Below are 26,089 nucleotides of genomic sequence, written 5' to 3'. Positions count from 1 at the left end.
GTACATTTGTGTTGGTGGTTGAAGATCATTTGGAAAAGGAAAGTAGGTGAACTGTGTGACTGGAGGTGTATTGGAGTGATACTGAAAAGGACTTCTAAGTTGTGTAAGGTGTTTGGTTTTTGTCATACAGGCAGAAAGTGGGGAACCTTTGAAAATTTGAAAGGAGGAGCTGATGTTAAGAGTTTTTTTATTTTTTTCTTTGCCACGTGGCTTGTGGGATCCTAGTTCTCAGGCCTGGGATGGAACCCCAGGCACTCTGCAATGAAAGCACAGAGTCCTACACTGGACTGCTAGGAATTTCCCAGTTTGTGTTCTTTTGGCAGTAAGAAGGATGGGGCCTGGAGAGGAAGAAATTTCACCAGTTAGATTTTTATTATAGTAGTCACTCCCCTGCTTAGAACCTTTTAATTATATCCCTGCCAGTATCTAGTTTAGTTTCTCAAATTCCAGCTAGTGACTTTATTTCACTTATCAAAATGGCTGTTCATTAACTGCTAACATTTACTATGTGGCAGACACTGGTCAAATCGGTTTGTACACAAAAGTTGATTTCTCACGATAATAAGGTAATAAGGCAATAAGGTAAATGCCTGTGTTGTCCCTATTGAAAATGAGAAAAAATGGAGACTTCCCTGGTGGTCCAGTGGTTAAGACTCCATGCTTCAGTTTCAGGGGGCTGAGGTTCGATCTCTGGTTGGGGAACTAAGATCCCACATGCCTTGTGGCTTGGCCTGAAGGAAACAAAAAATGAGAAAAAAACGGAAGCTCAAAGAGATTGGATAACTTGCCCTAGGTCATGTACCTAGTAAGTGGTGGCTCAAGTCCAGGTGGTCTGTCTCCAGAATTCCTGTTCTGAATTGCTGTGCGTGACTGCTTCTCCATACCTTAGTACTCATAACCTTTGTACATGCTTTTGGTTGCATTGCTCTTGCCACCCCCATCAGTTCAGTTCAGTTCAGTCGCTCAGGACTTCCCTGGTGGCACAGAAGGTAAAGATCTGTCTACAATATGGGAGACCTGGGTTCGAGCCCTGGGTTGGGAAGATCCCCTGGAGAAGGAAATGGCAATCCACTCCAGTACTATTGCCTGGAAAATCCCACGGACAGAGGAGCCTGGTAGGCTACAGTCTATGGGGTCGCAAAGAGTCGGACACGACTGAGCGACTTCACTTTCACTTTCAGTCGCTCATTCGTGTCCGACTCTTTGCAACCCCATGAATCGCAGCACGCCTGGCTTCCCTGTCCATCACCAACCCCTGGAGTTCACCCAAACTCATGTCCATTGAGTCAGTGATGCCATCCAGCCATCTCATCCTCTGTCATCCCCTTTTCCTCCTGCCCCCAATCCCTCCCAGCATCAGAGTCTTTTCCACTGAGTCAGGTCTTCGCATGAGGTGGCCAAAGTACTGGAGTTTCAGCTTTAGCATCATTCCTTCCAAAGAACACCCAGGACTGATCTCCTTTAGAATGGACTGGTTGGCTTTTGTTTAATTAACTGTTGGTTTCCCTTCAGATATCAGTCAAACATCATTTATCCAATGAACCCTTAGGTAGGATGGGTTACATCCATCTACACACACAGACCACTTTTTAAATGCTTTTATAGGACTCTGTACTTTTTTTAGAATCAGTTAAACATTACGTGTATGATCATTGCTTGCCTTGTTTCCTTACTAGATTCTAAGCTCCATGTGGGCGAGAACTCTGTTTTGCTTATGATTATTTTCCTGTATCTGATAAGATAATGCTTGATACACAGTAGGTACTTATTGGTAGTGGCTTCAAAAGTAGGAATGAATTTGAAATTCTGGATATAAAATTTTAAGTATTTTTAGATCAGTTACGTGGGAGAGGAATGAAAGGTGACTCCAAGTAGTGATACCTTTAGTCTAAGTTGGGAGGAGAAGAAGCCAGTTTTGTGCAGGAGAAAAGATGAAGTTCAGTTTGGGGCATAAATGATAAATGTATTTGAGATACTCATTTGGAGATATCTTGTAATCATTTGGAAATATGGGTCTTTGCTCAGGAGCTAAGAGCTGAAAATAAAGGTGTGGGATTTATTAAAATATTTCTATATATATATAAATTTTTGGAGCTTATATTTTACTACAGGGAGGCACAGTAAACAAGTGAAATATATGTCAAATAGCAATAAAATTTGTAGTGAAAAATAGAAATAGGAACTGTGAAAAGAGAAGGGTATTATAATTTTAAATAGGGTGACTGAGGGGAAGACCTCATTGAGAAGGCGATGTTTAAGCAAAGTCTTGAAGTAAATGAAAGCGTGAGCCTTGTACAGAGTATTAGAGGTGATCATTAGGACTCTGGCTTTTAACCTCAATGAGATAGGAAACCAGTGGAGGATTTTTGAATAGAGGAGTTTAGAATAGACATGTTCTTGACTTAAATTGTCAGAAAGATCACTCTGACTACCTTGTTGAGAATAAACTGCAATGAGGTTCAAGGGCTGAAGAGTTTACAATAGTTAGTATGACAGAAAGACCAGCGATTAGATTCTGTGTCTGTTTTGAAGGAAGTGCTGATAGGATTTGCCAATGATTAGATTCTGGGAAGTGAAAAAGCCTTTGATACAAGTGGAAGGATAAGGAGGCCAAAGTCATCTTAGTGAATATCTGTATTTACAAGATTGGGTGGAAGAAGAGCTAGCAAAGAGTGAGGAGGAAACGTAAGAGGAAAATAGTAAGAGAGATAGAGTGTGCCCATGAAAGCCATCCTTCATATTGATACTTAAAATTGGGCTTAAATCAGAGAGATCTGAGCTGGCTATTGGCTTCACTATTTTCTGGCTGGGTGATTTTTTTTTTTTTTTTTAGCAAATTATTGAGTTTCTTTAAGCTTTGTTTTCTTAATTTATGAAATGTAATAATAAACTCAACCACATAGATGTTAGGATTAAATAAGGAAATGATGTTCAAAAGACTTAGCCTTTTGTTTGGCATGTATTAATACTTGAAATTTAATTCCTATCATATGAAATGTTATAAATTATATAAAATGCTTCTGTCCTTGAAGATTTATAAACCAAGTTGAGAGATAATAGGTGAACAATATTTGAATCAAAATTCAAGATGAGTAAATTAGTAGAAATCACAGGGCAATGAATAGGGATTAATGTTAAATGTAGTGTGTCGTCAGTTGATCAGTCAGTCCTTTCCCTGCTGGTTGGATAGGTAGCATGAAAAATGCCTTATTAATACTGAAAAATAAGATTTTAGGATTGAGACTGGAAATTTAGTTTTTTTTTTTTTTTTTTTTAATTCATTTATTTGGCTGCACTGAGTCTTAGTTGCAGCATGTGGGATCTAGTTCCCCGACCAGGGATGGAACCTGGGCCCCCTGCATTGGGAGCTGAGAGTTTTAACCACAGGACCAGCAGGGAAGTCCCAAATTTAGTTTTTGAATAGGTAATTCATACTCAACTTCGCAATTTTAAAGATGTAAAAAGGGTATATGGTAAAAGGTTTCTCTCTACCTGTCCTCAGGTTTCTTCTGAGATCCAGCTGGTGTTAATGTATCTGTTTCTTGCCCAGGCATCTTGTGTATAAACATTATATGACTGTTATGTGTATGCATGTTTTTTTTTACATTAATGTTAGTATCTTACATACAGTATTCTATAAATTGTTTTTTCTTAATAGTCTTATTGAGGCACAATTCACATACTGTACAATTCATTCAATATATCTTGGTTTTTAAATACATTCTTTTAAAACATTTTAAAGTCAGATGCATATAAAAATGGGTTAGATTTGACATTATAGGTCCATATTTGAGGTTTTAAAAGGGTTTTGTTCTACTACTAATGTAATTGTGCCAAAATGAAATGTGTGAAATGACTTTATTTTCAGCTATTCTGTTTTCACTCAGCAATTTCCCTTTTGGAGGGAAACCCACAATATAATAATAAAGTGATGCAACAGTGTGTAAAAATGTATGTAACACTCTCATTTGACTAGAGAAGGGGACATGGAGGTGCTGAGAATACTGCTGAATGAGCCAGAGACCTGAGGTTAGGGAATGAGAGCCAGTTGGGGGCTGAGATTTCAACAGCAGTAGCAAGGTCAGTGGTTAGCAGTGGTGGATGCTGTCCATGCTAAACAACCAATTGTACCAGTCTGTCTGCTTCAGGTCTGCTAGATCAGCATCCTGTGCAGAATCTATCACTGACTATCTTTCCCTGTTACCTGAAAGATTTTGTAAACTTCTGTCTGTATCTACACACAATTTGGGGAAGGAAGGAGAAGGGAGCAACAGCTCTGTTAGAAAGTTGAAATTTGAATTGCCTGAATATTTACATTCCTTTTCCCTTAATGTTACTTAGAGGAGGAGAAGAAAAAAGGAAGATTAGGAGTTACAGAAAGTAAAGAAATTGTATTGTGCTATAAACAAACACCCAGTACCCTTTAAATACACACACAGTAACTGAAAAAAAATAAAGTGCCACCATGGGAAAGATCTAGATTCTTAAGAAATGGACCTTAGAGATCACTTAGAGTCTAGATTCTAGATTAGTCCTATTCACTGTATTATTTGTAGGTCAGAACTGTTGCTGGTTAATGATGAGATAAGTTTAAAAAAAGAAAGTAAGCTTTTAGAAACTTTTATAGCAGTTTGACATCACTGCTAACATTCCAAATGTATGACCGATTTTCTCGTAATTGATTTGTTTACAAAAGTATTGGTCCACAACCTGGAATGCTATAAAAAGTTGGCAGCCCTATCTCTCTACCTATTTAAAAATATATTGATCTGTGAAATTCAGAAATCAGAGAAACAGTGATTCTGTCTAATCTTGTCTAACTCTTCAACCAGTTTCTAACACTTACTGGCTGCTAAGCACTATTGTAAATGCTTTACAAATAGTTACTGGTTTAATCTTCGTAACAACCCTGTGCTGCAGGTACTGTTACATTATCCCCATTTCATAGGAAACTGAGGCACAGAGTGGTTACGTTACTCACCTAGGCTACACAGATGTAAGTGGTAAAGCTGGAGTTTGAACCCGGTGTAGTCTGATTTCAGATGCCTTGTTATGCTTTGTTATGCTCCATGCTTTTAATGGGTGATTACCTACTGTGTTTCTCAGTAGAGGGGGCTGTTGGCTTGAGTAGAACAGCTTTCCATGTTGTATCCCTCCCTGCCTACCTGTCCTACTCACTGAATACCCAATCAATCAGAAAAAAAGCTCCCCTCTCTATTTCCAAATGCTTCCTTGGTTGAAAGCCTTTTAGAGATGACCAGCATAGTCCCTTAGTTACAACATTCTTTCTTTTATAGGAATCTGCTTTCTAATTTCTACTGGTTGGTCTTAGATCTGTACTTCAAAACTAGTAAAGTTTTTTCCAGGACACATATCTGTTTGTGCATTGATCTGCATATAGGGTTTTTAAAACCTTCCTTTTTCTTTGTTGTTCTCCTTGGATCAGCATGTCATTATGTGCCTTAAAATGAGAATAAAGAGCCCAGTAAGGCTATTACATTATTTAATATAGATTCTATTTTTAAAGTTACCGTTAACCTAGAATTACTTTGGTAGCAAACTACCAAAGTACAAAAGGTAGTTAACCCTTTTTGCACTTGTAATCTTTCTAAAACCCTGACTGAGGTCTTATCCTTTGAGTTACTGTTGGGCCAGATCTTGTTCATCTGTTGTTGTTGTTTTTTTTTTTAATGATGTTTTGAATATAATAAATTTAATAAAGTTTTGAATATAAGTGTAGTACTTTATAGGTATACCTTATTTCTTCTAAATTGAGTCTTCATTTTGGATCACTGTTCTCTCTGAAGAGCCAGCAACACCCCCTGACACCCCCAGCTTTAGTTCTGTCAGTAATTTACCAATTCTTCTTCTCCTGGTGTCTGCAAAGTTGTAAGCATGCCTATTAGATCTTTAGTCAAATTACTTATTTAAAAATCTTCAGCAGAACTCTGTGGCATGCCATTACATGTTTTTTTCCATTTTGGCAAAGATCCTTTAAGTGATTCATTGTTGACATTAAGCTAGCTAACATATCTACCTAATCCTGTGGTGATCAGGCTTGTATGCATGTATATAATAGATTGAAGTAAAGGATCTGGGATAATAGTAAGGAGAATCTGCTTTTAGATAATGATATATTCTACTTAAAGATTCATTCTTTCCTTGTATGAACTAGAATAGTAATTGGGGAAAAAAGATACCCTCTGCTCAGAAACAGCTAAAGATTTATATAATAAATAGATATATGAATAGATAAGAATTTTATTAAAGCAGGGTTATTCTTCACCATCTGTTAGAAAAGTCCTCTTGCATATTGAGTATTGTTGAGGGAAAGTGAATCATCTTGTGGACCTAAAAGCTTGGTGGGATTAAGAGCAGTAGTTGTGGGGTGAACTTTCTTTTCTTTTTCTTTCTTGTAAGAGCTACTTTTTTTTTTCCCCCACCAGGTTCATTCTGTAAATTAAGGAAAAGCTTTATTCTTTTTTCTCAGCTTGCTGAACTAAAGCAGGAGTGTCTTGCTCGTGGTTTGGAGACCAAGGGAATAAAACAAGATCTCATCAACAGGCTCCAGGCATATCTTGAAGAGCATGGTGAGTTCCCTGTGGAGCCAAAGAGTGATGTGAGTGAGGAGATTAGTTTTTAGGCTCTGCCATACAGAAGATTTCTTTTTTTCCTTTGGGTTGTTGATGATGTAAGATTTTAATTAACTCTATCAAGAAAACTCTTGTTATCTAAAACAGTAGTTACAATGAAATACCCCTTTCCCCCTTAAAAGACATTATAATTTTATTTCAGCTAATTATTTTAAAGGAAGTATGGTAAAGCAAGTATCATTAGACTGAGAATTGGATGATTCAAAGTCTAATTCCTCCTGTGCCAGAAATTTACTAGGTAACTTTGGACAGCCACTGTTTTCATGGCTGAGTGTTTGTTCTGGTCTGTGAAGTTAGACCAGTGTTTCCACCCTCGAAATCCATAAACGTAGGTAATCTGTGGTCCCTTCTAGCTCTGACATTCTGTAATTTCACTTTAAAACAGATAAAAATACTTGATTTAAGCATACTATCATCCCTCTCTAATTTTAATTTTTTTATTCCCTTTTCTTTTATCCAAATTTGCTTAGTCAACAATTCTAATGTGCTTGATACATATTTTTTGTCTTTACAGTTGTAAACCATGTAGTGTTGTTTGATCTATAGTAATTTTATGTAGTTGGCAATGAGGCCATAACCTTTATTGCACACTTTTTTCTCTTAGGTACTCACACTTTTTTTCAAAGATGTATTTGTGTGAACTGTGACTGTGTCGTCATCTGGTCTGTTGATTCTAATTTCTGCACTGTATTCCATAATTTATAGAATTCACCACATTTTCTTTAGTTCATTCAGTGGCTGACTCCTGTATTGCCTCCTGAACTACTACTTTCATATTTCCTTATATCCTTGTGTGAGAGTCTTTTAGGGTATATACTCAGGGATGGAGATGCTAATAAATAGCTATTCATAAATGTTTACTTAATATGACTAAATACTACCAAACTGTTTCTCTGAATTGCTCTATAAATCTCATTATCAGCACATGAAGGTTCACTCTGGCCTCATTTTTCCTAATCTGTTGGTGGTTTCAATTTACATTCTTCCAGTTGTTAAAAAGTTTAAACATTTCTTTTGCTTATGGTTCTTTGGGTTTCTTCTTTGCCCATTTTTCTGTTGGAATTCTCATTGGTTGCTTGTTAGTTTACAGGCATTTCTTCTGTATTCTAGTGACTATTCCCATGTTGGTTTTATACCCAAATATCTTTATGATTTTTTTTTTTTCCTGTGGTGTCCTTTCCTAGTTTTGAAAAGTTGGTTTTTTGCATAGTGCTTTTGCTTCTGGGAATATTTTTTTTATTTTAAGAAATTCTTCACTAAATTCTTCCACATTGCTTTTTGTTAATGTTGTAGTTTGACCTCATCTTGTGTAGTTCTTTAGTCCAGCTGGCGTTCAATCTCTTACTGATGTTAGGTAGAGTATGTAGTTTTATCTTCTCCATGTGGAGCAAATTTTATGAGCATATTGAATTTTGTTTTGGAAAAGCAAAAAGATTATAATTTTAGCCTAAGTACAGTGATCAAGATGGTTTTGTAGCAGGGCTTGACCTGAATATTTTAATATTCTTTAGCTGAAGAGGAGGCAAATGAAGAAGATGTACTGGGAGATGAAACAGAGGTGAGTTGGAGAGAGTAAGGTTAGTCACTGGCCTGGCAGTGTGCCACTACCTTGGTCACATTGCTGATCATTAATCATTAGAGGGCTTAAATGCTGACTCGTTAGGGGCGCATAAAGGGGGAATGAAAGTTCTAAAAGCCTGGTTCATTTTGGAGTTCTCATGTTTTTCTGTTGACAGGTATTTACTCTTGATTTATTTTAACCATCTTGTTTCATTTGTTTTTAGGAAGAAGAACCAAAGCCCTTAGAACTGCCGGTCAAAGAGGAAGAACCTCCTGAAAAAACTGTTGATGTGTAACTATCCTTTTTTTGTTCATTTATATTAATTTAATGTATTTATGACTGCTGGGTCTTCACTGCTTTGTGCAGACTTTGGCTAGTTGTGGCGAGTGGAGTTCTACTCTTCTTTTGCAGTGCTTGGTCTTCTCATTGCAGTGGTTTCTTTTGTTGTGGATCATAGGCTCTAGGAGCATGGGCTTTAGTAGTTGCAGCACGAGAGCTCAGTAGTTGCGCTCTGCAGCTCTAGGGTGTCTGGTCTTTTGTAGTTGTGGCACAGGGCTCAGTTACTTCACTGCATGTGAAATCTTCCCAGACCAGGGCTTGAACCCTTGTCTCCTGCATTGGCAGGCAGATTCTTATCCACTGTGTCACCAGGGATGTCCCAGCTACCCCTTTTTAATAATGAATACAGTGCAGATGGTTCTGGATTTTTTAGTGTTTCACTCTGTTTACTTCTTAAACATTCTTGTTGGCTTTTCTTATTAGATCATACATTTTTAGAAAAGTCTAGTTCATTTCAACTACATTGTCCCACTGAAGGAAAGTAAGTTGTCTTTGGGTTATGTAATAAATAATTAGGACCAAGAGACTTCAGTCCATAAAAAGTTTATTTCTCTTAGCCTTATTGTATCACCATGATAGATGATCCTCTTTCTCTGTAGAGAATCGTGCAGATTTTCTGCATATGTGGACTTTTGTAAGGGAGGAGTGTGTGGGGCAGAGGTTATGTCTCAAGTAACACTGTATTCTGTCTTCTTTTCTGGTTTACAGTGGAGGAAGGGAGGACAAAGTATTAATGAAAAGTAGATCTTGATTTATTTAAATTATTGCACAAGGTTGTTCATAAACATCTTTTATTTGGAATTTCCCTACAAATGTCTGGCCATCTTATGCACCAGCACATTAAGAGCAGTTGAGTCCTTTTTAACATTTTTGCTCCTCATAGCTGTATTAATCTGATCAATTATAAAGGGCAATATGTATACTTATAAAAAGTCATAAACAGTACATAGAAGAGTATATAAATTGAAAATTAAGGAGACTTCCCTGGTGGTCCAGTGGTCAAGACTCTGAGCTTTCAATGTAGGGGGCAAAAGGTCAGTCCCTGGTTGGGGAACTAAGATCCCACATGTCATGTGGTACAGCTCCTCTGTCCCCCCAAAAAAAGAGAAAAGAAAGAAAATTAAATACCTTTGTCTGTACCTCCACCTGACTTCCCAGATGTTTTCAGTATATTCTTTTGGAATATTTTATATGGTGTGTGTATATGTACGTACACGGTGCATATTGTTGGTTTCCTGATTTTTTTCCCCACGTATAGAGATCTTTCTATATCATCATATAATGTCTTTATTTAATTATTAGATGTAAAGACTTCCATGGCATCCGGTGGTTAAGACTCCATGCTTCCACTGCAGGGGGCATGGGGTTGATCTCTGGTTGGGGAGCTTAAGTTCCTGCATGCTGTGTGGCAAGGCCAAAAAAGAAATTAGTTCTATAGTAGGCAAGATTCTAAGTGTTTTACATATATTCTCATCTAATCCTCACATCAGCTGTATGAAGTGAGGATAATTATCCTAGTAAGTGGTAGGTCTCTGTTTTTTTAACTTGTTGTTATACAATAGTACAAGCTTATAAAAAAGTTAAGAGAATACTATATAGACCCCTGTGAACCCGTCACGTAGATTTAGTTGTTAACAACTTAGAATTTTATTCTTTCTGGCAGCTAATAGTACTCCATTCTAAAAGTGAATAGTAATTTCACCAGTCTCCTCCTGTTGATGGATATTTAGATTATTCATAATTGCAAAACATGTAGTACTGTACCTCCTTATACAATTAATTTTAAATTTATGCAAGTATGTCCAAAGGATACATTTCTAGCAGGGAATTTGCTGCATTAGAGAGGATATTCCTTTAGTGTTCTATTAGATTTTGTCAACTACTACTGCTTTCTAAAGCCATTTAGTTGTTGCCCATTATAGGAGGTTTTTGTTTAGATAACATGCCTTGAGAAGATGGCCAATGGGATAGCTTTTGGGTTTTTTTGGTCTTCATGTCTTTATTTTTACACAAAACAGTGCAAAATGAGGCAATTCCTCAAAGGGTAACTTGGAGCCAGAAATTCCATCTTGAGCGTGAAAGTGTTACTTGCTCAGTCGTGTCCAACTCTTTGCGACCCTGTGGACTATAGCCCACCAGTCACCTCTGTCCATGGGATTCTCCAAGCTTTTTTAAAAAAATTATTTATTTGGCTGCACCGGAACTTAGTTGCAGCATACAGACTCTTAGTTGTGTCTTGTGGGATCTACTTCCCTGACCCAGGTTCCCTGCATTGGCCACTGGACCACCAGGGGAGTCCTGGGATAGCTTCCACTATGGAAGAGGTTTTGGGAACTTACATGGCAAGAAGGATCAATGATCAGTGCAAAGAAATAGAGGAAAACAGTAGAATGGGAAAGACTGGAGATGTCTTCAAGAAAATTAGAGATACCAAGGGAACATTTCATGCGAAAATGGGCACAATAAAGGACAGAAACGGTATGGACCTAACAGAAGCAGAAGATACTAAGAAGAGATGGCAAGAATACACAGAATTATACAGAAAAGATCTGTGACCCAGATAACCACAATGGTATGATCACCCACCGAGAGCCAAACATCTTAGAATGCAAAGTCAAGTGGTCCTTAGGAAGCATCACTATGAACAGAACTAGTGGAGGTGATGGAATTCCGGTTGAGCTATTTCAGATCCTAAAAGATGATCCTACTCAATATGCCAGCAAATTTGGAAAACTCAGCAGTGGCCACAGGACTGGAAAAGGTCAGTTTTCAATCCAGTCCTAAAGAAAGGAAATACTGAAGAATGTTCAAACTACTGCCCAATTGCATTCATCTCACACACTAGCAGAATAATGAAAAATTATCCAAGCGAGGCTTTAGCAGTGAACTGAGAACTTCCATGTGTTCAAACTGGATTTAGAAAAGGCAGAGGAACCAGAGGTCAAATTGCCAACATCCGCTGGGTCATGGAAAAAGGAAGAGAATTCCAGAAAAACATCTATTTCTGCTTTATTGACTATGCCAAAGTCTTGGACTGTGTGGATCACAACAAACTGTGGAAAATACTTCAGTAGATGGGAATACCAGACCACCTTCCCTGCCTCCTGAGAAATCTGTATGCAGGTCAAGAAGCAACAGTTAGAACTGGACATAGAACAATGGACTGGTTCCAGATTGGGAAAGGAGTACATCAAGGCTGTATTTTTGTCACCCTTATTTATTTAACTTATATGCAGAGTACATCATGTGACATGCTGGGCTGGATGAAGCACAAGCTGGAATCAAGATTACCAGGAAAAATATCAATAACCTCAGATATGCAGATGACACTGCCCTTATGGCAGAGAGTGAAGAGGAACTAAAGAGCCTCTTGGTGAAAGTGAAAGAGGAGGGTGAAAAAACTGACTTAAAACTCAATATTCAAAAAATGAAGATAGGGCATCTGGTCCCATCACTTCATGGCAAGTAGATGGGGAAACAGTGGAAACAGTGACAGACTTTGCAGCATATTGAGAAGAAGAGACATTGCTGACAAAGGTCTGTCTAGTCAAAGCTATGGTTTTTCCAGTAGTCGTGTAGATGTAAGAGTTGGACTGTAAAGAAAACTGAGCAAAGAATTGATGCTTTTGAACTCTGGTGTTGGAGAAGACTCTTGGAGAAAACTGAGCAAAGAATTGATGCTTTTGAACTGTGGTGTTGGACTGTAAAGAAAACTGAGCAAAGAATTGATGCTTTTGAACTGTGGTATTGGAGAAGACTCTTGAGAGTCCTGCAGGAAAATCAAACCAGCCAATCCTGAAGAAAATCAGTCCTGAATTGGAAGGATTGATGCTGAAGCTGAAGCTCCAGTACTTTGGCCACCTGATGTGAATAACTGATTCGTTGGAAAAGACCCTAGTGCTGGGAAAGATTTAAAGCAGGAGGAGAAGGGGATGACAAAGGATGAGATGGTTGAATGGCATCACCGACTCAATGGACGTGAGTTTGAGCAAGCTCTGGGAGTTGATGATGGACAGGGAAGCCTGGCGTGCTGCACTTCATGGGGTCGCAAAGAGTTGGACACAACTGAGTGACTGAACTGAGGGCAAGAAGGAAGGTGAAGTAAATACAGTGATATAATTAGCCAGTGTAGGTTAAAAACAGTGAAGTTTGAGAATTTGTAGTTATCTTTATAATATGTAAAATATTTAATTCTCTTGTTTAGAGGGCTTTAATTTTATCAGTGAATTTCTGAACAAGGAAATTGACTATGTGGGAGAGGTTGTGTTTTTGCTTGTAGAGGGATAGTAGTGGTTAGACTAAAGTATGTACAGAAAGATTCAGGGTCCCTGTAGTTTGGAGAATGTTTTGTGTATGACTATGAATAGAAGAGAAACTTCTCAGTGAAGAGATGAGATTTTACATGAGTCTCAGAGTATGATGTGTATTTATTGCTTGAGCTTAATTGTGGCTTAGGGAGTTGGAACAGATCTGAAGGAAGTGTCCTCTCAGGTTCCCTTTTTGCCATGAGGTGTACTGATGGGAATGTGGAGGAAGTCATTAACCTGAGGTTTGGTGAAGAGGACTGCTATTTTAATGGCAATGGACTTCAAATAAAACATTAAACTTCCATGTCCCTTTCAGCCTGAAGAAAATGAGAGGGTTGGGGAAGGAAAGATGATTAGGAAATGGAAAAAAATCAGAAATTTCTTTTAAAAAATCCTTTAAACATTCAAAAGGAGATCTCCTCACTTTGTCTTCCCTTGATATTCTCCAAAAAGATAACCTCTGTTTCTAGTTTGATTTTTTTTTTTCCCCCACCCCTCCTCTGAAACCAGGGCAATTAAATATTGCAGGACTTAGTTATGGTCAGCAGGGGGCTCCCATTGCTTATCTGTCAGTCCAGGGACCTTCAACAAAAGGATGGAGCAGAGAGTAAGTTCCTGTTCCAGAATTGCTTCCTCTGAAAATGCCATTAAACCATTACTACCTTTCAGGGCATCAAATGGGAAAAGTGTCCGGGATATTGGAACAAAAGCCGCCCATGTCTCTAAACAAGGGACCTTAATGAGACTGGTTATGACCCACAGTTTTATGAGAGTTGTTTGGTGGAGGGTTAATGCCCTTCCATTTATCCTGGGTACTTCCGAACTTTGTCTCCCGCCCCTCTGGTCCCTCGGCTTTGTTTTCTCTTAAACCTTTTGACTAGTAACTTAGCATGTTTTCCTAATTCAAACTTCCCTTAGCCTTTTTTTCTTCCCACTCCCTTTGGCATTTTTATTTGTCGCACTTTGACTCTTCCAGCTGGAGCTGTGGTCCCATGGGAGATATAAGAGATTTGTAAAAGAAGGAAACCAGACCTTGTAGAGCACTCATTAATTGTGATGAAAATTGAGAGCTGGTATTTAAATAAGGGTTGGAGGAATAGTCATTAGTCCAGAAGTACATTTAAAGTTCCTAAAAGTAAATGAAATGATTTCCAGTGTCCTTTGAACATTTCCCTCAGCTCAGTGTATTTAACCACAGTTATTTTCTGGTTGCTTTCTTATAGTAAAGTAACTTAGTCTGTTATTTGAAGTTTTTAATGAATAGATGACAGTTCAAGGAACTGAAAAATCTGATGGGCTTCATGCTTTTTTGGTCTGAAGGGTGTCAGAGAGATATGGGACAGAGAACATGATTCAGGTGAATTCTTAGACAATTCTAAGGTTTCGGTTTTAGAATCTCAGTTTTTTGATTTTAAAAATCTCTTTTCCAGGGCAGCAGAGAAAAAAGTGGTAAAAATTACATCTGAAATACCACAGACTGAGGTAGGTCATTGTTTCAGAAGAGCAGTCTATATATATCTTTCTGTTTCTTAAACTTTATTCTATCTGTGTCATCACTTTAAAATATTTACTGATAGGCAGAAAATCACTATTGACAGATTTAGGTAGTGATACATTTTTACGCCAGCTACACTTGGGAATATATTTGGGCTGGCATAGTTGCCTTTGAAGCCCTAATCTTTTGTATAGTATTCTGGTCTTAGTGGTAACTCTTTTTAAGATGTTTATAAACTGGGATTAGAGTTTGAGAGGATCGTACCTTGAAAGAGATGAAAAGTTAAAAGGGAAGATGTCACTCGCCAGTTACTACTAGCTAGCTGATGAGATAGAAATTTCTCTGGATTCTGTATCAGAATCTCTGAAATTAGGTTCCAGTCAAGATCTGTGGGCTTTTTTGTACGTTTAAAATAGAGATGGCATAGGACAATGCCGCTTCATTTCTTTTTTTTTTTTTTTTTGGTATCTCATTTCTAACTGAGAGAGTACACAACTAGTGTTGGAACCAAGCTGTTCCTTTGATCCATTTTCAAAGGTCAGCTAAACACAGCTTTTGTCTTCTTGGCTTGATGTAGAATGTGGGTCTTATTTTATTCCTTCTCTTTTGTTTTTGAGTACATGAATGTAATAATAGTCTTTTTGTGTTTGCTTTCTGGAAAGGGCTGTTGAGTTAAGCCCTGGGATGGATACAACCTGATATCGTCTATGATTGTCAGTATAACTCAGTTTAGACCTTAAGAAATTACTCCTGATGTTCTAAAGATACACATCTCTAAATGACTTCTCTCTTAAAAGAACGAAACCAGGAATTGAATTTTTCTCTGCCCTTTCTTTTGTCTGTTATCACTTAGAGGATGCAGAAGAGAGCTGAACGATTCAATGTACCTGTGAGTTTGGAGAGTAAGAAAGCTGCTCGGGCAGCCAGGTGAGTGTTCCCAGCTGTTTAGATCTGAAATAGTGATAATATTAAGGTGAGGGGGTGCAGTAGGTTTTAAATATAGTTTATTTTAAGTAGAATAGAGGCCTTGCTGAAAATAAAGGCTCTCTTGACTCTGTTCAGAACATGTCTACTGACTGGATGTAGTAGCTGTAGATTGGGTTTTATTAACAAGCAGGGTTTTTGTAATAGGAAAAAGACAGGAACTAAGTGTTACTCCCAGTTCTGATAAGGCTACATTTTAGTTTATTCTCCGGACTCTTGGTGAGAAAAAGAGTCAACTGAACCTCTTTCATGGAGTTGTTAGAATTAGCTAATGATTGCAAGGCTTGAGATCACAAGCAAGAAGTGCCATATGTACACTTGACACGGATACAAACCAGGAGTGTGAACAGCTTCCTAAAATTTAGCTTGTTTTTCTTTCTACAGATTTGGGATTTCTCCAGTTCCATCAAAAGGTAAGAATATAGAGTCTTCTGAAAAAGTCATCTTTATATTTTTACTTTTTTGGCACAACAGATTTTATTTCTCCAAATTAAGGTAAACTTACTGGCTCTGGCAGCCTTTAAGAGGTTATTATATTCACCTTTTTGGTTTAGGTAAAGCCATTTTCAAGCCTTTCCAGGCAATTTAGAGAAGGTACTAAAGTTTGAGGGAATAAGAAGCAGTACCAACGTTTGTTTTCCTTTTCTTGGATATGTTCAGAGAAGATTCTAGTACCAGCTTTATTCTGGTGTCTCAAATCAGCATATAATTATTATGTACCTGTCCAGTGTTATATTACCTAGTATGAGTGACAAGAGGAAAAAGAGTATCTTTTACCATTTAAGAATTTACAAGGAAATAATCTTGGTTATGCTTAAAGATTTAGCCACAAGGATTATATCACTGTATTATTTATAGTGATCAATAACTGGAAACAATGTAATATACAATAGAGAACTGGTTAAGTAAATGTGTACCATAGTACAGTTAGAAGACCATGAAAATGTTTAAAATAATGCTGTTTAAAGTTGTATCTGTCCCATTTGTCAGGAAAGTGGGAAAAGCAAGTTATAAAATATTTGTAGTATGTTCCCATATCCCAATACAAGTACATGTATAGATAGGAAAAAAGATTAGAGGGATATATAATAAGTTGATAACATTCATTGTCTCTGGTTGGTGGAATTTAGAATGACTTCTTTTTGCTTGTCTTAAGTTTTTAAATTTTTTACAGTGAACATGTATCTGTAATAAATTAAGGGGAAAATGTTACTCTTTTTAGAAACAACATAGTACTTATTCTGAGAGACTTTAAATGTACTTGCCAGATAAAATACAGACTTCCTAGTGGCCTGCTAAAAGTTTCAAGTCTGTTAAGAAAATGTCCTCTAAAGATCTTGTAGAGTTTCACTATGACTTTTAAAAGACCAGCAAAATTCTGATCACTGTGGCTACATGCTTTAAAAACAAAATATTTTCTGACATTTCATTATATCAGGAGAGAGATCATAGGGTTGGTAATGGAATAGCAGAAGTTGATATATTTAACGGTGTTATTTGAAGAAAGACTAAAGGTAAAATTAATGCTTAGCCTGTAAAGGAAGGTTGACCAATAAAATAAAAGGAAATAGTTGTTTTATGAGTGAACATAAAAATATGTAAATAGTTCCTAGTACATAGGTTATGGTAAAAATTGAGTCCAGGACTTTCCTGGTGGTCCAGTGGTTAGGAATCCCCCTGCCAGCACAGGGGACACAGGTTCCATCCCTGGTCCAGAAAGATTCCGTATGCAACTAAAGCCCATCTGCCACAACTACCGAGCCTGTGTACCTTAGAGCCCGTGCTCCACAACAAGAGAAGCCACCGCAAGAAGAAGCCTGTGTACCTCAATGAGGAGTAGACCTGCTCACTCATTGCAGCAACAAAGACCCAGTGCAGCCAGAATGAATGAATGAATTTTAAAAATTAAAAAAAAACAACAGTTGAGCTTATACTTGAAATTTACAGTGGATGGTTAGGGAGCCAGTTGCAGTATTGAGATTGCTTAAACTAAAATTCTGAAAAGTTTCATGTAAATAATTATTGACTAGAATAGATTTGAGCCTTAGAGGCTAATATCCTGCATGCTTGTAAGTGATAATTTCAGGACAGAACATTGGCTTTAAGTAGCCATAATTTTAACTGTGTAATAGTAGCTCTGCACCTTTGTCTAGATATGTCTTTCTCTTTAAACAGCTTTATTGAGCTATAACTCATATATCATCCAACTCATCCTCTTTAAGTATATAATCCAGTGTTTTTAAAATATATTCAGGTGGTTGTGCAGCTATCATCATAGTCTGATTTTAGGACGTATTCATCGCCCCCAAAAGAAACCCCATACCCATTAGCTTTTCTCATCTGCTTTTTCTGTCCTCACAAGCAACCAGTAAGTGTTTTCTGTATATGTTAGCTTGCCTTCATATAAATAGCATCGTACAATTCATGGTCTTGGAGTGACTGGCTTCTTTCACCTCACATGATGTATTCCAGGTTCATCCCTGTTTTAGGATTTCTTGTTGTTGTTGGGTAATATGACATTGTACTGATGTGTACTGTGTTTTACCTGCCCCTCAGTTGACTGTATGGTTGGGTGGTTTTCACTTTTTGGCTACTATGGGTAATGCTGCTGTGACTTTCATAGACAAGTTTTTATGTGGTTATGTGTTTTCATTTCTCTAGAGGTGTATACGTATAAGTAAAATTGCTAGGTCATATGGTAAGTTGTATGTTTAACTCTTCGAAGAACCGCTAGACTTCTCCACATGGGCTGTACTATTTTATGTTCCAAGTGGCAGTGAATGCAGATATGGTCTCTAGGTGTCATCTCTGCCTTTTCTTTAACTTTAGTAGATAAAGGGCATTTTTCCTATATATGATTTTTATCTTATCTAACTTCATTTCAAGACTGTCAGCTTTCTTTATGACTTCTAAGAATATAAAATAAAGCTTTTTTCTTTCTTTTTTTAGGCCTGTCGTCTGATACCAAGCCTATGGTAAGAAGTCGTTTTTTTTTAAATTTTAACCTTAACTCTAAACAGTTAGTTTTAAGTTAGGGATTTCCTCCTCCTCTCCAGATAGAGGAAACAGGTCATATGAATTTGGTGACTTGTTTTCAGTACAGTGTTTTATGTTCTGAATAGAATGAATTGTTTGAGGTACTGAGAGGTCAGGAAAATTCTTGCATGTTCAGAGTCATAAACATCTTCCTTCCTACCACCCTTCTTAAGAAAAAATGAATAGATTTTGTTAGCTAGAGGATAATCCATATAACTTCTATGGTAGTAGAGTTTTAGACCTTACCCAGTGGCTTTTGGATAATGTCTAACTCTTAATTACCACAGGAGAATCTGTGGAAGCAACTTATGAGTTCTGTCTGTAGATACTGGTCAATTTCAACACTACCTGTTAAATACCAGAGAGTAAAGATTAGGATAGTATGTCTTCTGGACTATTATGACCTGTCAGCATGCTTTTAGAAAATGCAAACAGATGCTGTGAAATATGTTTTACTTAATGAAATCTTGCTCTTGGAGTTACAGTTCAATAATTAAAGTGAAGGTGAAATGTTTTAGTAGTAGTAGTAGTAGTAGTTATTAGCAGTGGTAGTAGTAAAGGAAATGTCCCAGATATCCTTATACCATCTTATATATCAAGGCTTCCAAGAAAAAGGAAGTAAGAAAATTGAGTTGGGTACTGGTAGTGCGTTTGTCTTCTGAAGAATGGAGAGCTTCAGTGATAGTTTCTGTTTGCTAGGAGATCGAGTTAAGAATTACCTGCAAAGGCTTGGTATAGAAATTAACAATTTTGAACTGTGAGTGATGGACTTGTTTAGAGGTGATGATTTAGACATTTGTTTGCTTTTTCAAGCAGTGTTTGGCTTACTTTGATCTTAAACCCTCCTTAGGCTTTTGCCACCTTTGATGAATGAAGGAGGCAGGGCTAAATCTCTCACTGCATTCCAGGAGAGGTCTTTTAATAATTAGTGGCATGAATGAGTGCTGCTTAGTTTCCTAATTTGGCACATAGGGTATCTTTGATGTTGTATAGGCTTATTTGAATTCTTAGCTTTGGATCATAGTTTGTACCTCTGTGTTTGCTGTTTTGATTTTTTTTAATATGTTTTTTCCCCTATGTTTTTGTAGGTTAACCTGGATAAGCTAAAAGAAAGAGCTCAAAGGTTTGGTTTGAATGTCTCTTCAATCTCCAGAAAGGTAAGGTACTATTTTTGCAACATTAGAGCAGCTTGGGGCTGCATAGTTTGGAAATGACTGTCCTAAGAACTGGCTACTCAGCACTTCATTTAATGCAGTCCTTTGACTATCACCTCCTCTCACTATTGCTTACAATTTGGAAATTGTTTTGCAGAGTTAATTGTTTTTTTCTAGATGTTGTTTGCATAACTTCCACACTGGTTGTTAGAACAAGGTCTGTATTTTCCTTAGTTAAGATGTTGGATTCAGTGATGTTATATCTGCTTTAACTTCTGATATAGGTATATTAGAAATTAAATAATCAGGGGAAGACAGTCTTGTCATTAGGCAAAGATACCTGAAAATAAAATTTGGAGATTCTATAGAAAAACACTGAGAAAGTTACTTTATTCTTTCTACCCTTCTGCTAACTGACACTGTTTAGTTTAAGCAAGATGACTTTGTTGACACCATGCCCTGTGAAGTGATCAATTCTACAGGACATTGTTGTGTTTGGAGTTTTGCTAGGCACATTAGAGAAAATGCTAGAGCAAGTAGTCTCTTATTAATCTTTGTTCTGTGAGGATGAGAGCATATTTCTTGGTTGTTGAGGTGATAGTTGGATTAAGGGAAGTTTATTTTAAATCAGAAAAACCATCATTAGAAAAAAAATATTTCCCACTCAAGTATGGAAGCATTTAGCTCTCTAGAAATCCATTGGAAAAAACTGATCTGACAGTAATTATACTTTTGCTCAGAAAAAAAGCTGAGCATATAAAAGTTGTGTCCTTATGGGACTACCTTGAACACAACTGTGCTTCATCTTCCTTTCCTTTGGGTTACATATTTTATGTTTACCAGAAATACAACATCATGTCTTTTTGCCTAACTTGATGCTGAGACCATAGGTATTCAGTAGGAGTATTTGGTGGTTTGCTGCTGCTGCTGCTAAGTCGCTTCAGTCATGTCCAACTCTGTGCGACCCCATAGACTTCCCACCAGGCTCCCCCGTCCCCGGGATTACGTGGACTGAAATAAAGGAGTTGAGAGGGAGGCAGAATATATAATTCTTAAACCACATATAGCTTAATTGGGAAGAGTTATTATAAACCAAAAGTCATTTGTGTTTTGTTAGATGGTCAAGGGGAAGGGTTGCCTTGTGGGTGCCTTGTATCTGTGGCCCTGATTTTCATCTTGTCTCCTTTTGTATATGAGGCCTTGGTATCTGAGAATCTCAGCAGTAATTGCACTCCTCTAGGGATTTGGATTAGTTTGTGTGTTGGAAGACAGAGGTACAAAAGATACCCACTGAACTGAGATGGTATCATGATACTGAAAAATGAAGCAGCTGCATATAGTAGGTGGATTTGTTTATTATAGGGTAACTTACAGGTAAGATCAGGTAGCAGATAGGATAAGGTAGCATTTTGCTACCTGAAAGTATTGGCAGCTGTACTTTACACTGTGGAGGGGCCGTTGGGGCTTTTTTTTGTATTTAGTTAACCCAAGGTTTGAGGGTATATGCTTGGAAACAGGAAGTATATTTCCAAGTCAGGGTTATAAATGGGTAACTAGTCTCATGGATGCCGAGAATACGTCATTGAAGGCCTTCATTGTTTCAGAGGCTAAATAGCACAAAGACCAGCTAGATCTCATGATCATTAAACAATAGTAACTACAAAGTCCTTGATGACAGAGAAGAGATTGACTAAACAGTACAGCTCTAGGTAGGGTCAGTGGAAGGACAGGAGGAGCTGAATGGATCCAAAGTGGGATCAGTTATACTAACAGCCATACATTATATGTTCAATCAAAATTAACAAAATTGGACATTGTATCTCCTACTACTTAGCCCATATAGACCCATTCCTGAGAGGAATTTGTGTGTTGCTCTGTGCTGTCTACCTAACTTACAGAAGGATATCAGTCTTTTCCCTTCTCTGGAATCTTTCTCTATATTTGACCTATTTTCAGCCTCCACAGGATGCTGAGTAAAACATGAAAAGATATATTTATTAATTTTGAGCAAATTACTGAACTTCTTTATTCCTCATCTATAAAACTAGGAGCAATACCTAATACCATGTTGTGGAGAATAAATAATTGTAATAAATAATTGCAGTTCCCTAACATAGTGACACTTTGACCCTCAATATAAACTAATTTTCTTCCTTAGTTTTCAGTTCAGGTTTTATCACTTGGAGTCAGTTAACTTCTGTGTTTCAGTTGATCATTGGTAAGATTTTAGTTCCCATTTTAAATTCTAAGGAGTTAAAATGAGATAATGGTAATTGGGAGAACTCTGTATGAGCTCTTTTCTAACATTCATTGTCATACTTTTGTTCTACAGTAGTGCTTCCCAAATTCTGTGGTGAAAGTCTAGATTTTAAAAATTTCCCATTCATTGTAGAGAGGTACTTTTGTGAAGTAAAAATGTCAAAGGCATGTTAAATTACTTTGCAAGTTTTTAAATCATTTCTGAACTTAACTGCAGGCTGGTAACAGTTTTGGGGTCAAGTGTTAGGAGGCAGACTACATTTTGAGTAGCACTATACTAGAGTATATCTGGTTTCTTCCAAGGACCACTTTTCTTGGAAACTTGTGACTTTCTGAAATGTTCTCTTTGAGTATAGATTCTATTAGCATTGATCATAAATCTTGATTTTCAGAATTATCCTATTAGCAGTGGTTTGCTCTAATTTGCCTTATAAACCAGTAAAATGCCCGAGAAAATGTCCTTGCTGTTTTTTGCTGAGCACCACTGTTCTATAGAACTTTCTGTGATGATAGAAATATTCTACACAGTGTTGTTCTGTTGAATAATCTGTTATCTAATACAGGCATACCTCAGAAATATTGTGAACTCCGTTCCAGACCACCACAGTACAGTGAATATTGCAATAAAGTGAGTCACAAATAAGTAGTGTACATACTAAATTGAAAAGTACTTTATTGCTTAAAAAAAGTGCTGTCATGAAGGAAATATTAAATGTGGTTTAACATTTATATAATAAAATATAAATCATATGCTGTGTGGAGTTGTCAGTTCAGTCCAGTCCCTCAGTCGTGTCAGACTCTTTGTGAACCCATGGACTGTAGCATGCCAGGCCTCCCTGTCCATCACCAACTCCCAGAGTTTAGTCAAACTCATGTCCATGGAGTTGGTGATACCATCCAACTATCTCATCCTCTGTGTCCCCTTCTCCTCTCGCCTTCAGTCTGTTGGGCACCTACCAACCTGGGGAGTTCATCTTTCAGTGTCCTATCTTTTTGCTTTTTCATACTGTTCATGGGGTTCTCATGGCAGGAATACTGAAGTGGTTTGCCATCCTCTTCTCCAGTGGACCACATTTTGTCGGAACACTCCACCGTGACCCGTCCGTCATGGATGGCCCTACACGGGCATGGCTCATTGTTTCATTGAGTTAGACGAGGCTGTGGTCCATGTGATTAGATTTGTTAGTTTTCTGTGATTGTGTGTGGAGTTGTAGACAAATATATTTGCTAGGCAGTTTCTTAAAACAACAATGAGGTTTCTGCATTGTTTATCTATACTGTGCAGTGCTGTTTAATAGCTTTCCTACAGAGTAAATTCTTTCAGAATTGGACTCAGTGCTTTCAAACTGCTGCCTTATCAACTAAGTTTATGTAACATTTTAAATCTTTTGCTGTCATTTCAGCAGTATTCACAGCATTTTCACCAGGAGTATATTTCATCTCAAGAAATCACTTTCTTTTTAAAAAAAGTTTATTTATTTTGGCTATCCTGGCTCTTCATTGCAGTGCCTGGGCTCTTTGTTGCTGCTTGAGAGCTTTTTCTAGTTGTGGTATGCAAGCTTCTCATTGTGGTGGCTTCTTTTGTTTCAGAGCACAGGTTCTAGAGTGTGGGCTCAATAGTTGTGGCACACCTTAGTTGCCCCAAAGTATATAGGATCTTAGTTCTTGGACAGGGAATTGAAGCTGTGTCCCCTGCATCAGCAGGCGGATTCTTAACCACTGAACCACCAGGGAAATCCCAAGAAACTGCTTTCTTTGCTCATTCATAAGCAACCCCTCATCCATTCAGGTTTTACCAGTTTTCTGCAATTCAGTCCCATCTTCAGGCTCCACTTCTAATTCTGGTTCTTTAGCTGTTTCCACCACATCTGCAGTTAACTTCCTGTACTGAAGTCTTGAACTTCTCAAAGTCACCTATGAGTGTTGGAATCAACTTTCTCCATACTCCTGTTACGTTGATTTTTTTACCTCTTTCCATGAATCAAAGTGTTCTTGATGTCATCTAGAATGGTGAATCATTTCTAGAAGGTTTTCAGTTTGCTTTGCCCAGGTTTATCAAAGGGATCACTACATGTGGCCTTATGAAAAGAATTTCTTAAGGCTTGGAAGTTGAAATTATTCCTTGATCCGTAGGCTGCAGAATGGATGTTGTATGAGAGGGAGTGGAAACATTAATCTCACTTTACATCTCTGTCAGGGCTCTTGGGTGACCAGGTGCATTGTCAAGGAGTAGAAATACTTCGAAAGTAATCTTTTTTCCTGAACAGTAGGTCTCAACAGTTGACTTAAATTATTCAGTAAACTATGTTGTAAGCAGATGTGCTGTCATACAGGCTTTGTTGGTCTATACACAGAACACGGGCAGAGCCCCAGGATTTTCAGAGTGGTAAATGAGCATTAGCTTTAACGTAAATTCACCAGCTGCATTAGCCTCCTAACAAGAGCGTCAGCCTGTCCTTTGAAACTTTGAAGCCGTTAACCTCTTCTCTAGCTGTGAATGTCCTAGATGGGATCTTCTTCCAATATAAGGCTGTTTCATCTACATAGAAAATCTATTTGATGTAGTCATCTTCATTAATTGTTTTATATATATATATATATATATATATATATGGACAGTTTGCTGCAGCTTCTACATCAGCATTTGCTGCTCCTTGCACTTGTATGTTATGGATGTGGCTCTTTCCTTAAAGCTCAGGAACCAAGCTCTCTAGCTTCAGAATTCTTCAGCTTTCTTACCTGTCTTAGCAGCCTTCATAGACTTGAAAAGCATTAGCACTTGGCTCTGGATTAGGCTTTGATTTAAGAGAAGGGGACGACAGAGGATGAGATGGCTGGATGGCATCACTGACTCGATGGACATGAGTTTGAGTGAACTCCGGGGGTTGGTGATGGACAGGGAGGCCTGGCACGCTGCAATTCATGGGGTCGCAAGGAGTCAGACACGACTGAGCAACTGAACTGAACTGATGGCCTTTTGATCTTCTAAAGCCAGACCACTTGAATTCTTTTTTTCACATTAGCAATAATGCTGTTTTGCTTTTTTATTCTAATATTCACTGGAGTAGCACTTTTAATTTCCTTCATGAACTTTTCCTTTGCATTCACATCTTGGCTAACTGTTCGGTATAAGTGGCCTAGCTTTTGGTCTGTCTAGCTTTTGACATGCCTTTTTAACTTTTGATTTAAAGTGAGAGATGTACAATTCTTCCTTTCACTGGAACACTTAGGCACCATTGTAGGGTTATTAGTTGGCCTGATTTCCATATTTCTGTGTCTCAGGATATAGAGAGGCCCAGGAAGAGGGAGGGAGATGGAAATGGCCATGGCCTGCGGGTGGAGCAGTCAGTGCACACATATTTATTAAGGTGACTGTCTTATCTAGGCATGGTTTGTGGTGCCCCAAAACAGTTACTACTGTAACATCAAAGATCTCTGATCACAGATCGTCATAACAAATACAGGAACAATGATAGAAAGGTTTGAAATGTAAGAATTACCAGAATGTGACACAGACATGAAGTGAGTGAATGCTGTTGGAAAGATGGCTCCAGTAGACTTGCTTAACACAGGGTTGCTGCAGATCTTCAGTTTGTGAAAAGTATGCTATCTGTGAAGCACAATAAATCAAAGCATGAAATATGAAGGTATGCCTCTATACTAGTCAGTAGTCACATGTAGTTATCACCGAAATGTAGTTACTGTGACTAGGAACTGAATTTTTAATTGTTTTAGATCTAAATAGCCACATGTACATTGGACAGCTCAAGTCTATCTTATATCTCCCACACAGCTTTCATACTTGAAAGTAGCATAGAGATCCTTTATCAGACCCCTTATTTGGACCACTGTTTCCATTGCCCAGAATTTTTTAGTACTTGTAGAATATAAGCAGTTTCAGAGTGAATTTGTAGGAGGAGAGAAATTAGAGGAAATGGAATGAGATAAGAGTTAAGTTAATTAATTTATTTGTGGCTGCACTGGGTCTTCATTGCTGCTTGACCTTTCTCTGGTTGCGGCGAGCAGGGGCTCCTGTCTGGTTGTGGTGCACAGACTTCTCATCTTGGGGTCTTCAGTAGTTGTGGCTCTCAGGCTCTAGAACACAGATGAGAGCCTGTAGTAGTTGTGGTGAACTAGCAGAGACAGTAGTTGTGGTGCATGGGCTTTATTGCCCCATGGCATGTGGAATTTTCCCAGACCAGAGATTGAACCTCTGTCCCCTGCATTGGCAGGGAGAGTCTTAACCGCTGGACTATGAAGGAAGTCCAAGAAGAGGAAGTATTGCTTTTTTTAAGTAACTT

The 26,089-nt window shown here is 37.8% G+C and overlaps 1 protein-coding gene across 4 annotated transcripts in view; it reads left to right on the top strand.

The window, feature by feature from the left end:
- Positions 1-26,089, top strand: part of LOC120857415 (SAP domain containing ribonucleoprotein) — a 48,203-nt gene that overhangs the window by 2,706 nt on the left and 19,408 nt on the right. For 2 of the 4 annotated variants that reach the window (XM_040232876.1, XM_040232878.1), the window contains exons 2-9: positions 6,491-6,590; positions 8,165-8,211; positions 8,438-8,505; positions 14,291-14,342; positions 15,209-15,282; positions 15,724-15,752; positions 18,289-18,314; positions 19,464-19,532. In XM_040232876.1, coding sequence (XP_040088810.1) covers positions 6,491-6,590; positions 8,165-8,211; positions 8,438-8,505; positions 14,291-14,342; positions 15,209-15,282; positions 15,724-15,752; positions 18,289-18,314; positions 19,464-19,532 — 465 coding nt within the window. Of the gene's footprint in view, positions 1-6,446; positions 6,591-8,164; positions 8,212-8,437; positions 8,506-14,290; positions 14,343-15,208; positions 15,283-15,723; positions 15,753-18,288; positions 18,315-19,463; positions 19,533-26,089 lie in introns of all 4 variants that reach the window. The other 2 variants (XM_040232875.1, XM_040232877.1) reach the window with 1 other exon arrangement.

The sequence above is a fragment of the Oryx dammah genome, unplaced genomic scaffold (assembly GCF_014754425.2).
Source record: "Oryx dammah isolate SB20612 unplaced genomic scaffold, SCBI_Odam_1.1 HiC_scaffold_29, whole genome shotgun sequence".
In the NCBI taxonomy this organism is placed as follows: domain Eukaryota; kingdom Metazoa; phylum Chordata; class Mammalia; order Artiodactyla; family Bovidae; genus Oryx; species Oryx dammah.
Note: the sequence above shows the minus strand (reverse complement) of the source record. Positions and strands in the feature narration are given on the sequence as shown.